At 40.8% G+C, this 17,370-nt stretch overlaps 1 protein-coding gene across 4 annotated transcripts in view; it reads right to left on the bottom strand.

Annotated features, from left to right (window-relative positions):
* The window catches only part of si:dkey-71h2.2 (low density lipoprotein receptor adapter protein 1), a 135,580-nt gene extending 119,144 nt beyond the window's left edge, over positions 1 to 16,436 (bottom strand). For all 4 annotated transcript variants that reach the window (XM_063035338.1, XM_063035365.1, XM_063035355.1 and 1 more), the window contains exon 1: positions 16,149 to 16,436. In XM_063035338.1, coding sequence (XP_062891408.1) covers positions 16,149 to 16,233 — 85 coding nt within the window. In that variant the 5' untranslated portion in view covers positions 16,234 to 16,436. The remainder of the gene's footprint in view (positions 1 to 16,148) is intronic.
* Positions 16,437 to 17,370: the final 934 nt, after the last annotated feature.

Below are 17,370 nucleotides of genomic sequence, written 5' to 3'. Positions count from 1 at the left end.
CTTTCTCCAGCCTTGTATCCCTTTTGCCAATCAACTTTCCAGCTCTTAGCTTTATCTCTCCCCCTCCTGTCTTCTCCTATCATTTTGGATCTTCCCCTCCCTCTCCCACTTTCAAATCTTTCAGTTAGTCCTGACGAAGGGTCTTGACCCGAAACGTCGACTGTGCTTCTTCCTATGGATGCTGTCTGGCCTGCTGCATCCCACCAGCATTTTGTGTGTGTTGCTTAAATTGGAAGGAGCTGCTGGCAGGGATGTCAGCAGAGCAGCAGTGGAGTGCATTTCTGGGAAAAATGAGGAAGGTACAGGACATATGTATTCCAAAAATGAAGAAATACTCAAATGGTAAAATAATACAACCGTGGCTGACAAGGGAAGTCAAAGCTATTGTAAAAGCAAAAGAAAGGGCATACAAAGCAAAACGTAGAGGGAACATAAAGGATTGGGAATTTTTAAAAAATTTACAGAGAGCAACTAAAAAAAATCATTAGAAAGGAAAAGATGAAATATGAAAGCAAGTTAGCAAATATTATCAAAGTGGATAGTAAAAGTTTTTTCAAGTATGTTAAAAATAAAAGAAATGAGAGTGGATATAGGACCACTAGAAAATGAGGCAGGAGAAATAATAACAGGAGACGAGGAGATGGTTGATGAACCAAATGAGTATTTTGCATCAGTCTTCACTGTGGAAGACACTAGCAGTGTGCCAGATGTTGTAGTGTGTGAAGGAAGAGAAGTGGGTGCAGTTACTATTACAAGAGAGAAAGTGCTCAAAAAGCTGAAAGATCTAAAGGTACATAAGTCACCCAGACCAGGTGAACTGCACCCTCGGGTTCTGAAAGAGGTAGCGTTAGAGATTGTGGTGGCATTAGAAATGATCCTCCAAAAATCATTGGACTCTGGCATGGTCCCAGAGGACTGAAAAATTGCAAATGTTACTCCACTCTTTTAGAAAGGAGGAAGGCAGCAGAAAGGGAATTATAGACCAGTTAGCCTGACCTCAGTGGTTGGGAAGACGTTAGAGTCAATTGCTAAGGATGTGGTGATGGAGTGCTTGGTGACACAGGATAAGACAATACAAATTCAGCATGGTTTCCTTAAGGAAATATCCTGCCTGACGAACCTGTTGGAATTCTTTGAGGAGATTACAAGTAGGATAGATAAGGGGGATGCAATGGATGTTCTATATTTGGACTTTCAGAAGGCCTTTAACAAGATGCCACACATGAAGCTGCTTACCAAGTTAAGAGCGCATGGTATTACAGTAAAGTTACTAACATGGTTAGAGCATTGGCTGATTGGTAGCAGGCAGCGAGTGGGAATAAAAGGATCCTTTTCCGGTTGGCTGCCAGTGACTAGTGGTGTTCCGCAGGGATAAGTGTTGGGACCACTTTTTTTCACGCTGTATACAAATGATTTAGATGATGGAATAGATGGTTTTGTTGCCAAGTTTTCAGATGACACAAAAATTGGTGGAGGGGCAGGTAATGTTGAGGAAACAGGTAGGATGCAGAAGGACTTAGACAGATTAGGAGAATGGGCAAGAAAGTGGCAACTGAAACACAATGTTGTAAAATGCATGGTCATGCACTTTGGTAGTAGAAATAAATGTGCGGACTATTTTCTAAATGGGGAGAAAATCCAAAAATCTGAGATGCAAAGGGACTTGGGAGTTCTTGTGCAGAACACCCTGATGGTTAACTTGCAGGTTGTGTCAGTGGTGAGGAAGGTAAATACCAGGTTAGCATTTATTTCAAGAGGTCTAGAATACAAGAGCAAGGATGTGATGCTGGGGCTTTATAAGGTACTGGTGAGGCCTCATCTTGAATATTGTGAACAGTTTTGGGCCCTTCATTTTAGAAAAGATGTACTGGTATTGGAGAGGTTCCAGAAGATGGTCACAAGGATGATTCCAGGAACAAAAGAGTTATCATACGAGGAACGTTTGATGGCTCTGTGTCTGTACTCAGTGGAATTCAGAAGGATGGGGGGGGGGGGTGGAAATCTCATTGAAGGCCTAGACAGAGTAGATGTCAAAAGGATGTTTCCCATGGTGGAGGAGTCTCGGACATGAGGGCACAGCCTCAGGATAGAGGGGCGCCCTTTCAAAACAGAAATGTGGATAAATTTCTTTAGGCAAAGGGTGGTGAATTTGTAGAATTTGTTGCACGTACAGCTGTGGAGGCCAGGTCATTGGGTATATTTAAGCCAGAGATTGATAGGTTCTTGATTGGACATGGCATCAAAGGTTACGGGGAGAAGGCCGAGAAATGGGGTTGAAGAGGATAAGGAAAAAAGATCAACCATGATTGAATGGCAGAGCAGACTCGATGGGCCAGATGGCCTAATTCTGCTCCTATGTCTTATGGTCTTATGAAAAAGGTGAACTGACTGAGGAGTTGCATCTACCAGGCAGTAAGATGGAATCTTTAATTGTATCTCAATTGTAAGTGAGTGGCCACAGGAGATTTTGTGTACTGGTTAAAAGATGAATCTTCATACTATTCATTTGCTGTGATAGGTTTCATGAATCCTTATATCTGCTTCCTCAAGGCTTCTAGCTGAACCTGGAAAATGGAATACTGTATCAAAGGCACCCTTGGTGTCAGGAGGATGAAAGGCTGCAGACAGCAGGTCCAGTTGTTTTTCAAGAAAGGAACAGAAGTGCAAGACGGTTGTTTCACCCATGAGGGCCACAAGACATTCTTCCTCTGCCAGTACCCTCAACGCTACATCCTAGAAACTGCACACACCCCAGATACAAAACTTAATGAAAATTGCAGTCAATACTCATGTGCTTAACATGCAGTACACTTGTTTATGCACTCCAGGTAAATTCAAATTCTGCATTCAGTCTAGATTTTATAAACGTTCATTTGATGTCTGCATTCACACTTCCATTAAAATAATCCTCTTCGAAGTTAAACTTATTTACCAACAACATTTGTTGGGAGTCAAACATTCATTATTTGTGTGTCAACATATGAAATCTCGTTTAGGATAAAACGCAAGATTGCTATCAGGAACTTCAATGTGCTTAACAGAATTTTCTTGTGATAAGCAACCATAAAGTCAATGGCAATCTTTTCTGTAGAAATACTTGGAGTTTAATGGTTAAAATTTTCATACAGCTGCTTCAATGACAATCCTGTAATTTGCTGATCATACATAAACTTATTGCTCAGTTTATTAAGATTTTCACACATTTAATAATGTAGGTGCTAATTATAGGGACTAAAGAACAAAAGCAGGGCACACAGTCCACACAGAATGAACTGTAATATAGTTAAACAGTGGGTATTTTATACTTAGCTCCATTTATCCATTACTTCGCATCCCTTTCAATTTCAACTGAGATAACATATGCATTCTGTAGGTGGTGGGGAACCTACATTGTACGATTCAGAAACTGAAGTAGGGGCCAGAAGAGCAGTCAAAATTCTAAGTGTATCACTGGCTCCAGGAGTTAACAATTCCAAATTATCTTCTGCCATTTTACTGAAAAGGTGCTTCCTGACTTTGCTTCTTTCTGAGCCTATTATTCTGGATTATCCCAGCAGAGGAAATAGATTTCCTCACCTTCTCTGAAAGGAAATGCAACAGAAAATTTAGAAAACTGTAGGTCAGTCAACATCTGACCCTGTTATATCTACCAGGTAACTCCACCATCCTCCTTTCTCTCAGATTTCCAACAACTCTCCTGTTGCAGTGTATTCTTCTGGTTTTCATTCAAAGGATTCAAAGTACATTTATTATCAAAGAACATATGCAGTATATAACCTTGGGATTCATCTTCCCCACATCCAGCCACAAAACAAAGAAAACCACGGAACCCATTCAAAGAACATCAAACCCCACCCCTGTGCAAAAACACAAATCACAAAAAAGAGCAACAAGAGCATCAACCCCCCCACACACAAAAAGAATTGTGCAAACGACAACAGAAAAGCAGTGAAAAAGCAGAAAATAAAACACGAAATTGAAGGAGTTCATATTCTCTCTAATTTTCCACATTCATCCATTAACTAAGTAGCTCAAAAGTATTATGTCACCTGGGCAATCACAGGCGTTCACTTTGTTCTAACTCTCTGCAACTTAAAACCACACACATTTTATTTTTCTTTAAATGTTTTAAGTCAAAAGCTCTTCACTTGAATAGGTCTCTCCACTGTTCTTTGAATTCAAATACTAATCCATTTCCTCTGTCCTTAGAAGCTACCTGACCTGCTAAGCATTCTCAATTCTTCTTTTATTTCAGATTTCCAGCATCTGTAGTTTTTGATCTTCAATGATGTTCCCTGCAATTATATCTTAAAACATACCAGTTACCAGTTATTCTTTTCTCATACTCCTTTGCTCACAATACTTTTCACTTCCACTTCCCTCTGTCTACGATACTCAGCCTGGTTCTCAATAACTATTCACCATTCATGCATCAGACACCTGCCGTTTTCTCCCCCTCACCTCTTCTATTACCTTTAATATCTAGGAAGCTCTGATTTTGATATACATAGCTTTCCCCACATGTGAATGCATTTTCTCTGTACCTGAACCATCCGCTCTTTAATAGAATTTTACCCATCAATGTTTTCCCTTTTCATTCCATTCTGCCTCCCATTTAGAAACTTCTCTTTGCACGATTCTTGCCTTTTGTGATTAATCCGATGATCCTGACAATCAGTGCCCCCAGAGTTTCTCTCTCTGCCACATCAAACATTTTGCATATCTTATTCCCCAATGTAGATTCAACAAGCTCATTCTTCATTGCGTCAGAAACATACCAAGTCAAGGAAGTCCTTGTTCAGCACAGTTCAAAGAAGATAATAGACCATAAGACACAAAAGCAGAATTAGGCCATTCAGCCCATTGAGTCTGCTCTGCCATTCCATCATGGCTGATCCTAGATCCCACTCAACCCCACACACCTACCTTTTCGCCATATCCTTTGATGCCCTGACTGATCAGGAAACTATCAACTTCTGCCTTAAATATACCCATGGACTTGGCCTCCACCACAGTCTGTGACAGAGCATTCCACGGATTCACCACACTCAGGCTAAAAACAATTCATCCTTGCCTCCGTCCTATAAGGTCACCCCTCAATTTTAAGGCTGTGTCCTCTAGTTCTGGACACTCCCACCATAGGAAACATCCTGTCCACATCATCTACTCTTTTCAACGTTTGGTAGGTTCAGAAGTTCACATTCTTCTAAATTCCATTGAGTACAGGCCCAAAGCTGCCAAACACTCCTCACATGTTAACCCCTTCATTCCCAGAATCATCCTCGTGAACCTCCTCTAGACTCTCTAATGACAACACATCCTTTCTGAGATAAGGAGCCCAAAACTGTTGACAATACTCCAAGTGCGACCTGACTAGTGTCTTATAAACCCTCAGCATCATCTCCTTGCTTGAATATTCTATTTCCCTTGAAATAAATGCCAATATTACATTTGCCTTCTTTACCACAGACTCACCCTGTAAATTGTATTCCCATTTGCTGCCTCTGCCTGTCAGCCATTCCTCTATCCATGCCAGTATCTTTCCTGTAACGCCATAGGATTTTATCTTGTTAAGCAGCCTCATGTGTGGCACCTTATCAAATGCCTTCTAAAAAGGCATCTCTTTCTTTGCCCTTTACACTAACTCTGTATCAACCAACATCAAAATCAGATATAAAATCAGATTCGGAGAAGGTGTAGCCACTCATCCATTTTAAGCCTGCCACACAATTTAATAAGGTCACAGCTGCTCCAATTGTAAAATCAATTCTGTATTTCCATTCACCCATGGTAACTTTGTACTCCCTTGCGTATCAAGAAATTATTGACGTCTGCCATAAAAGAAAGTCTGCTACTGCTAGCACATGAGGAAAAGAATTCCATAAACACACTACCTTCCAAAAGAAAAGGAATTTCACCTCATCTCCAGCTGAAATGAGTGATCTCTTATTTACAAACAACAAATCCTATTTCTATACATAGGCACAAGAGAAAACATCCTTTCCACGTCTATTCTGCCAAGATCTTTTAGATTGTATGTTTCAATCAAGCCCCCGCCACTTCAGAGGAAGAAGTCTTATACTTGCTCATGTGAACTTTAAAACTAGTTCCAATGCACCAACATCCTTCCTTAAAGCCCAATAATATACACAGTTCTCCAGATGTGATCTCACCATCGTGAATATAACACAGGTGTAACAGTCTACATTTCCTGGGGAACTGTTTACGATCAACAGTAATTTTCTATCAGCATTTATAATTATTGGCAGCTTCTGGATAGTAGCCTTTTGCAAATCATGCACCAGGACACCAAGATCCCCCTCCATCTCAGTGCTCTGCAAACTCTCACCATTTACATAACGGGCTTCTGTTTTGCTGTTCCCTGCCAAAATGGACAACTTTCACATTTTCCTACATTACACTCCAATTGCCAGATCTTTGTACACCCACTTAATTGATCTAGATCTCTGTAGCTTTCTAAACTTACCTGATAGGTATATCACAGCCATTCAACAGTTACACATCTCTGTAGTTTCTTTACTATTTGCTTCTCTATCTTTATTTGGAGAGTCTGTCCAGCACCATGATAACTGTTTTGAATTCTTAATTCCATCCAGATGGATTCTCTATTAACCACTCATTCTTTCTATCCTTATCTGCAATATTTTTGTTAATAGGACTACAATCAGAATAATTACTTTTCTCTTTGCTATCCTTCATATATTTTACATGATGTGGTATGAAATGCCCAGACCTGTCCTGTTTTTTATTGAAATGATGTCTAGCTCACCAACTTTACCTATGAGCATGCATGCATTTTAAACTTGCTCTGTATTTCTTAGATACAATAATATATAGTATCTCCTACTTATCTCCCAATATTGTACAACTTTGAGGAAATAGCAGACAGGATAGACAAAGGAGAGTCAGTGGATGTTGTTGTGACTGCGAACGATGTCACCAGAGAGACACAGCAGGCAGACATAAAAGTCTTTATTTGGGACACACAAGCTGACAAGAGGGAGACGCAGAGAAAATATGCAGACATCTCAGTCATTTGGGTGTTTCCAGGTCTACAAATTACTCTGAAATGCAGCTTCAGCAAGTCTATTGTTTTGAACTGCATTTTAAATTCAACCTACAATCCATATTTAGATCTGAAATCTAGTTGCTGTTGAAATTAATATTTGCTATATACCTCACACCAGAATACGCCCTAATGTAGTTTGCATGGATTTTCAAAAGGCCTTCGACAAGGTGCCATGCCACATGTGAGGCTGCTGAACAAAGATAAGAGCCCATGGCATTACAGGAAAGATACTAGCATAGGTAGAAGATTGGCTGGCTGACAAGCTACAAAGAGTGGGAATAAAGCAGGCCTTTTCCAGTTGGTGGCCAGTGACTAGTGGTGTTCCACAGGGTTCGGTGTTGGGACTACTTTTCACACTAACCCTTATGTCAGCGATTTGGATGATTGAATTGCTGGTTCTGTAGCGATGTTTGTGGACAATACAAAGAGAGGTGGACAGCCAGATAGTGTTGAGGAAGCAGGAAGTCTGCAGAAGGACTTAGACAGATTAGGAGACTAGGGAAAGAAGAGGCAGATGAAATACATGTAAGGAAGTGTACGGTCATGCATGTTGGTAGAAGATATAAAGACAGACTGTTTTCTAAATGGAGAGCATATTCACAAACCAGAGATGCAAAGGGACTTGGAAGACCTCATGCAGGCTTCCTTAAAGGTTAACTTGCAGGTTGAGTTGGTGATGGGAAGGAAAATGCAATCTTGGCATTCATTTCAAGAGAACTAGAATATAAACATAACGACATAATGTTCAGGCTTTATAAGGGATTGGTCAGACTGCTCTTGGAGTATTGTGAGCAGTTTTGGCCCCCTTATCTACAAAAGGAAGTGCTGGCATTGGAGAGGGTCCAGAGGAGTTTCACGAGAATGATTCCAGGAATGAAAGGGTTAACAGACAAGTGTTTAATGGCTCTGGCCTGTACTCACAGGAGTTTAGAAGAATGACGGAAGAGCTCATTGAAACCCACTGAACACTGAAAGGCCTAGAAAGAGTGGATGTAGAGAGGATGTTTCCTATGGTGGGGGAATCTAGGACAAGAGGGCACAGCTTCGGAATAGACAGGCATCTATTAGCCAAAGGGTGGCAAACCTGTGTAATTCATTGCCAAAAATGGTTATGGAGGCCAAGTCACTGAGTACTTTTAAAGCAGAGGTTGATAGGTTCCTGTTTATTTGTAGCATCAAAGGTTACAGGGAGAAGGCAAGGGAATACGGTTGAGAAGGATAATAAATCAGCCATGATATAATGACAGGGAAGACTCGATGGGCTGAATAGCCAAATTTTGCTCCTATGTCTTATGGTCTTAACTTGTTTCTCGGTTACTTTTCTTTCATTCATCCCTTTCTGTACTTTATCATACTTTTCCATTACCATGCACTGGCTCACAATCTATTGCTAATTTAGTTCAAGCATTCTCCATTAGTGACCTTCCAATATTGCTTCAAGTTCTACCCAGGCATGACCCAGTTTGAAAAGATCATTCCTGTCCATGAACTGGTCCCAAGGTCTCAACAACCTAAAGCCTTTCTTCTGCACCTCATCTTCAGTCACCCATTAATCTGCCCAATCTTATTTCTAATTTCTCTTGCACTTTGGGAGTAATCTGAAGTGACTATCTTTTAGATCTTTCCTAATTGAAAAAAAATATTGTCCCTAGCTTCTTGAAGTCTGACCATCAGATCTACTTCTCCCCTCCCTACAATGCTGGATCCAAAGTCTACCATGACCTCAGGCTCATTCCCTTGCTCCCACACGGTGCACTCAATGACCATAAGACCATAAGATATAGGAACAGAATTAGGCAAACTTGGACCATCAAGTCTGTCATTTCATCATAGCTAACCCAATTTTCCTCTCAACCTCATTCTCCTGCCTTCTCCCCATATCCCTTCATGCCCTGACCAATCAAAAATCTCTCAACCTCTGCCTTAAATACACTTAGAGACTTGGCTTCCACAGCTGCCTGTGGCAAAGAATTCCACAGATTCGTCGCTCTCTGGTTAAAGAATGATATTCGTTACCCAGGCAAAAGGGCAGCAATGCATCACAAGGGATTTGGTTTAGTGGCTAGAGAAATCCCTGACCACAGAAAGGCTACAGAAAGTGGTGGATACAGCCCATCCATCACAGGCCAAGCCCTTTCCACCACTCAGCACATCTACCAGCAGCACTGCCACAAGAAAGCGGAATCCACCATCAGGGATCTCGACTATCCAGTCTATGCTGTTTTCTCACTACTACCATCAGGTAGGAGGAACGGAAGCCTAAGGTCCCACACCATCAGGGTCAAGAACATTTATTACTCTCCAGTGATCAGGCTCCTGAACTGGCATAGACATTTCCTTCAGCACTGACTCTACAGTCTCACTTTTAAGGACTCTCTATTTCTCATGTTTTCAGTGTTATTTTTATGTGCAGTTTCTCGTCTTTTTCACACTGGCGTTTGTATAGGTTTTTCGTAAAACTCTACTGCATTTCCTTTTTCCTGTAAATGTCTGCAAGATAATGAATCTCAAGATATTATCTGAACACATACATTACCACATACTAACTGCAACACACACAAAATGCTGGAGGAACACAGCAGGCCAGGCAGCACCTAGGAAAAGAATACATCCAGTCAACATTTTAGGTCGACTGTATTCTTTTCTATACATGCTGCCTGGCCTTCTGAGTTCCTCCAGCATTTTGCGTGTGTTGCTCGGATTTCCAGCATCTGGAGATTTTCTCTTTTTTGTACTTAGATAATAAATTTATTTTGAACTTTGAGCACACTGGCTATATATCCCCTATACCTACTGCATTTCTACACTCAGCTGTTACCCACGGGTAGTCATTAGCTCCATGGTGCTGTGCCTTTCTAGTGAAGAGAACTCAGGCTATCTAACGATTCTTCATTATGTAGCGGTAAGAAATGCGAACAAGCACCAGAGAGCTATATCTGGCCCATGACTCAGGAACAAACAACCCAGCTGTTGCACCAGGTCCATGATCTGTGAAAGGAAGTAAAGTAGGAAGTTATGCAGAAATAAAAATACAAACTGCTGGAGGAAATCAGTAGACTGGGCAGCACTTGAAGAGGGAAATAAGCTGACAATGTTTCAGGTCGAGACTGAAAACATCGACTGCCCATTTCCATCCATGGATGCTGCCTGACCAACTGAATCCCTCCAGCAGTTTGCATTTCCCTCCTGATTCTATCATCTGCAGTCTCCTCTGTTTCCAGGTTTTGCAGAGATATGGGTCATAAAAGCAGCATTACATTAGGATCTCAAACCAAATCTAAGCAGCAGATTCAGGATGTGTTTATTCCCTCTAATATCACACAACTGAAAAATTACATACAAATATGATCGGTAAGCTTTGGGGCTGAACTAGACAACTGGTGCACAGCACGACCAAAATATTCCACAAATATTTAAACTGTGAAATCATCTTAAGATAGATGTTACATGGAAATCCTGATATTGTAGATCAGGTAAAAACAGTTTCCTGTTCATTTAACATTTAGCCACACAATCCATCTATCCCTATTAAACCAATAAAATGATGAAAGGACATTGGCTGTTATCTACATCACATAATTCATACTCCACTTATTGTGCATATCATGCCATGAATTAAGGCAAAATTCTTACAATTATCACATTATATCAGGAGAGAAAGAAATTTATTGAAGTATAATATTTGCAAAGTTTTTGGTACTTTCTCTAACACATTCATAACAAGATAAAAGAAGTTTTGCTCTTAGGCCATCAATAACAGTGTTTCAGGGTGGTTTGTTAGAAGAATTTGGATTAAAGCAAAAACTCCATCAATAGGTGGCAATGGGGAAATAGTGCCATGGTGTGATGGGATTTATGCAATTCAAATAGCTGACAACAGCATGAGATTTATGCAGCAGCCACATAAAATCCAGATTTATCCCATCTACATGAAGTAACAATCAGAATGGAGCATACTCTGTTTGAAATATCTTTCCCCAACAACAGTGGCCAGGTTTGCTAACAGCCAGCAATGACTGTATCCATGGCAACTGTTAGTTTAACACAGTGTTGTCTGAGAAGTCTAATGATGTAACTTACCAAATTTTAATCAAAATTCTTGTCAAGTTGCAAGTTGTTAAATTTGCTCTCACATATATCATTCAAAAATCTTGCACCCTATACTTAGTCACAATTACTAACTCTGCACCCATGTATATAATGGTTATTAAATTATTTAATATGCTCCAGTTGCAAAGAGAAAATATTTCTTACTTTGCTCAATAATAATCAGTGTGTGGCTTTCTCTCTTGGAAGGCACAAGCGTCAGTAAATTTTCCATAAAAATGTTGTTTCAATCTGCTTATGGAAAAATTATGGCCATAGATTTCATAGAAAATGTGAGATCCAGACCCAAACATCTAGAAAATGCAGACACCACTTCTTAGGAGCAATGGGTGGCAGACAATTTAAGATCAAACTAGCTGTGCAGTCTAATTTTCACTACAATAACATTTCAATAATCTGCTATCCTATTGTTCAGAAATCCACGAGTTCATCAGGGCCCTGCTTTCCATGCTCCCTTTAAACACACTGGGACAGCGTACCCACACGTCTTTTAAAGTCATTAGGTTTTAGCCATCATAGTCCCCTTAAACTCAATTCCTTTAAACATTTAAGAGAAAGGGTAAATTAAGTGTGTGTTGGGTATTCATACAAATAACATTTAAAAAAACATGGAAAATCTAACAATCCAGCACAAAAGAACTCAATGCGTCAGATTAACATAACTTTACATTGTACAGTTATTTCCAACCACAGCACACCTTAGTGCCCACAGTTTAACCTAGGTCATTTCCTGGGAGATCACACAATTCCAGGTGGGAAGGAGCGTGCAATAGGGTTAATGCCACAGATTTGTGAAACAAGTGGCTGAACCAGAATCTTCAGCCGTCAGTAATTGTTCAGATGTTCCCACATCACTGCGTTATACAAAATGAAATTTGTTGTTTTGTGGCAGCGATACAGTACTTCATTACAAAATTACAAATAAAGAGTGGCAAAAATGAGGTGACAGTCATGGGCTGTTCATAAATCTGATGGCAGAGGGGAAGAAGCTAGTCCTAAATTGCTAGGTGCTGGTCATCATGTTGCTGTGCTTCCTCCTTGAAGGCAATAAAGCAAAGGAGCCACGTACTAGATGGCAAGAGTCTTCAATGTTGGATGCTGCCATCTTGAGGCATCGCCTGCTGAAGATGGCCTTGATGGTGGGGAAATTTGTGACCATGGTGGTGCTGGCTGAGGCCACAATCCTCTGCATCCTCTGATCCTGTGCCTTGGAGCCCCCATACCAGAGTGTGATCTCCATATAGAAATTTCAAGAGTCGTCGCTGATGAATCAAATCTCCTCAAACTCCCAGTGAAGTAGAGCCACAGGTGAGCCTTTGGTGTGACTGCCTCAATGCATTGGGCGCAGATAGATCCTCTGAGATGCCGACAGCCAGAAACTTAAAGCTGCCCATCATTTCTACACTGACCCCTCAATGAGTGAGGGCCAGTGGATATTCTCCGAACTTCCCTTGCCTGAAGACCACAGTCATTTACTATTTTTGCTGACGCTGAGAGTGAGGCTGTTGCTGTGACACCACTCAACAGTTGATCTGTCCCATTCCTGAACACCACCTTCTTGACATCTGAAATTTCACCAACAGCAGGACCATCGACAAATTTATGAATGGCTTTTGAGTGCATAGCCACATAGTCATGAGGGTAGAAAGAAAGTAGAGCGTTCGACTAAGCTCGCATCCTTTAAGTGAGTCTGTATTGATTGACAGCGAGGGGGAGATACTATCACTGATCCTTACTGATGGTGGTTTCCCAATGAGGAAGTTGAAGATCCAGTTGTAGGGGGAGGTGTGGAGGTCCATGTTTAGAACTTTGGTGATTAGTACTGAGGGAATGACATTATTGAGCACTAATCAATAAACAGCAGTCTGACAACAGTTTTGCTGCTGTCCGGGTGCTCCAGAGTGGAAAGCCAGTGAGACACCATCTAATTGCATTGTATTCTTTTCTTCATACTCCAAAATATTGGGTGTTTTCCATTCCACAATCTTGAAAGAACTGATATGCATCACCTTAGGGAAAATGCACATCTTCCATGATAATAAGAGTTTGAAGAAAAGATTTACTTTTTTTAAAAAAATGAAGTATTGGATGAGGAATAAATTTTATCCAGGATAGCATGCACACTCTCTGCTCTTCTTTGAAATACTGTCATTGAAATCCTTCTTTGCACCATATAAATCAAGGTTCCACTTGCCCTGAACACTAATCTGAAAGCTGGTAAATCTGTCAGAGCTGTATTCACACAGCCAAGATCACACGTTTAACTCTCTGGAATGGTGCTTGAACACACACCTTTCCCAGTTAGTCACAGCCCTATCATCTAGAGCATGAGCCTAGACCATGGTCACACAAGTTAGTTTCAGACAATTTATTTAGCAATATTCTAGACATGAAATAAACAGATTGCATTTTTCCATTTGCCCACAATATTATGTTGCATCATTACATTTTCCTTACACAACAAATTAAGTGGCCTGAAATGAACTAGCAATCATGAACTTTTTCCTGTGCTGTTGCTTAAACCATTATTTGAACTGTAAATGTATTTCCATAAATCATTAACTGCTGTTAGTAAGCTCTCCATGATGTAAAATGCCCAACTGGTACATCCTCACTGCCGGGGTATAAATGGATAGACATGTGACATGGTTCCTTTCCTCATTTAGAATCACTTCTAAGGGACAGCTAATTAGCAATCAAGACCATTAGCCCAGCCCAAGCTTCTCTTCTTTATCCCAGGCTATTGAAAACAATCTTAACCTCTGCCCTTACAAATGAGAGATTGAACCAAGAGGACGGAACCTGGCAAAAATACAACAAAATAACTTAACAAAAAAACAGGTGCCATTGCTCCATTATTTCTTGGAATTCTCTCTTAGAATTCAGGAAACATAATTCTAATGGCTAACTTATAACAAAGAAATACTTCCACTGGGAAAAAAAAAGTAATCTTAGCAAACAACTTATGTCACACCACCATACCCCACTCATGATAGCTACATAAAAAACATTAAGTATTCAGCTGCAGTATACAGACCAGGCATTATGATTTATATATAAACATTTCCCTAAGCTGGATCCAAGTTAGATCCCCATTCTCCCCAATGATTGATTGCCTTTGCAATTGCCGAGAATCAACAAAACAGCTTTACTACTTTTAAAGATGTACCACCCTGAAACCATTCATTATCATTTGGAGCTAACATCGTGAGAAAATGATGACTGTGGCCACAAATTTCTCGGCTGGAAGCAGCACATTACACTTATTAAATTAGTTAGTGATTTATGCAAAACAGAACTGAAAATCTGATTAAAGACAGCAATGTTGGAAATTTGCCTGTATTAAAAAAATATTCATTAACACTTTCCAATTTAATTCAGAGAAATCTGTTAGTAATGATTTTTTTTACACCAGAAATCAAGTCTGTCAAATTTTACAAACTCAAGAGATTCTGCAGATGCTGGAGATCCAGAGTGACACAGATTAACATGCTAGAGGAACTCAGCAGGTCAGGCAGCGCCTATAGAAATGAATAAACAGGTTTGGGCCAAGACTATTCATCAGTTTCCAATGTTGAAGGCAAGGCAACAAAGTATATGATTTTAAAAATTCGAAATGCATTTCCATAATTTCTTAAATCAAATGTGAAAATCAATTTAGATTCAAAAAAGACCAAGGATCAATTTTTCAATAAAACCTATTGAATGAAATTAAAAACTTCCCAGTGCAGAATCTAAAAGCAAAATACTTGTGTAGATAGAACATAAACAGTAAAGACCCTTCAGCCTGTGATGCTATGCCGGCCTTTTCAGCTGCTCCAAGATTAATCTAACCCTTCCCTTCCACACAGTCTCCATTTTTCACCCATGGAACTTCACAATCTTTACGTTAAATGTAGCATAGTATGTTTTTAATATCCGAGAAAATAATGAATTTCAAACTCACATAAAAACATTAATATCAGAGCAGCAAATAAAAGTTGGTAAGCGTATACATTCACTGTCAATCATAACTCTTGACCAGAACTGACTGTTAAGTTGACAACATGTCATTTAAAAATAATCATCTGGGTATTGACTTCCAAATAGTGTCCAAACGTCACCATAAAGCACATCGAGTATCAAAAAACAAAGATAATTGCAACAACGTGTTTAGTTCATTTCGTAAAATTACAAACTATATCATCTTCTCGAAAAATCATAATTTATATCTTACATGTTATATATTACTGTTCTTTTCGCAAGTCATTTGTTTTCCATATTCTCTGCTTATGTGGGCATGTGGTCTATACGTCTTATCCACTCAGGTGGAAACTGCCCGTTTATATATTACGACTTCAATGGCAAAATTTTTTTTTAAAAAACTTATACAAAATCATGAAAGATTAAATTAAAAATTTAATTAAACAAGCCGAACACTTCAACCAAGCAGAAATTTCAACAAATACAGCCCGGTAGGAGAATTCCAGTTGCTCACGCACCATTCAGTTAAAAAAAGACGAGCAACATAAGCTTCAGTTACACTCATCCGCTGTTATACTTATTAAACACATCCACTTGCGTACGAGTGGACACATAATTTCATGAAAAGCTTACGCTCTAAATAAATAATCAGTGCATTAGTTAAATTAATAGTACCGACAATAAGAATCACATTGCTATTCGGATTGTCTTCACAGATTCTCCCTAACTTGTAGGGAACAAATTCAAATACGTCCTAACAAGACGAGCACAAGGACCCAGAGAAAGCAATCCTCCTTTAATGGTACGGGACAAAAGGCCCAAGTGAGACAAATCGGTAGGTTCAACGTTGTATTTTAGAGGCAATTATATTTACACTATTCAGCGCCCCGATGCCCGAGCCGATTCGGGGTTTCATTCGGAAGCGCGGGATAGGTGACGCCTGCCGCCAGCCGCCAGCCAGCCCATTGTACAAACCGCAGAAACTTACTGTGGTGCCTGGCCAAGCCCCAGCTGTGCCGGCTAATACTGGGGCTCCGGATCAGCGCTCTGCCAGCCGATTTTAACGCGTCCATGGTTGGCGAGAGCAAAGTAGTTTGGGGTAAGCAGAGTCTGGAGCGGCGTGCCCGGCTCGGTGTCCCTGAGTGAGTGACTGACAGGCGGCAGCCGCCGCTCTCAGCCGAGCGAGGGCAGCAATGCAGGGGCGCGGTCGCATTAACTCCGATCCCTTCGGCACGACTCAGTTCAGCTTCACTCGGCCTGACTCGGCCCGACCCGACCCAAGTCAGTGGACTCTGCTCGGTGTGGCTCGGCTCACATCCGTTTGCTTAGCAGCTTATCTCAGCTCAGTTTGCCTCACTTTGGCTTTTACATCAGCTCTGTTCGGCTCGGCACGACCCGACTCACAGGCAGGGAGAAAGCAGATCAAGCGACTGGGGAAACTCAGCAGGACAGGCAGCATCTGGGGAGGCAAATGGACTATCCTTGCCTGACCTGCTGAGTTCTCCCAGCAGTTGTTTTTTTTCGTTTTTTCTAGATGACACCATCCGCTGTCTCCTCACTTTGACAGCATAGCGCGCACAAGATTGTCTCATCTCGGTTTGGCTCCAATCGGCTCGGCTCATGTACCCTTTCCTCCCTTAGGCTCGGATCAGCGGGATACCATGAGCAACTTCAGACGAATTTCATCATGCCCTGTCTCTGCACCGCCTATTCACCAATATCTCGAATGTGTAAAAAGTGTAGACCATGAGTGCATCAGTCTTCACAATGGAAGACGTCTGCCGTATACTGGGCATTCAAAAGTGTCAGAGAAGTGAAGTTTGTGTAGTAAAAATTACAACTGAGAAGGCGCTCAGGAAGCTTAATGGTCTGAGGGTGGATAAATCTCCTGGATCTGATGGAATACACCCTCGGGTTCTGAAGGAAGTAGCTGGAGAGATTGCAGAGGCATTAACGATGATCTTTCAAGAATCGATAGATTCTGGCATTGTACCGGATGATTCGAAAATTGCAAATGTTACTCCGCTATTTAAGAAGGGTGGTAGGCAGCAGAAAGGAAACAACAGACCTGTTAGTCTGACATTAATGGTTGGGAAGTTGTTGGAATCGATTGCTAGGGATGAGATTATGGAGTACCTGGAGGCACATGACAAGGTAGGCCAAAGCCAGCATGGTTTCCTGAATGGAAAATCCTGCCTGACAAACCTACT

The sequence above is a fragment of the Mobula hypostoma genome, chromosome 2, assembly GCF_963921235.1.
Source record: "Mobula hypostoma chromosome 2, sMobHyp1.1, whole genome shotgun sequence".
In the NCBI taxonomy this organism is placed as follows: domain Eukaryota; kingdom Metazoa; phylum Chordata; class Chondrichthyes; order Myliobatiformes; family Myliobatidae; genus Mobula; species Mobula hypostoma.
Note: the sequence above shows the minus strand (reverse complement) of the source record. Positions and strands in the feature narration are given on the sequence as shown.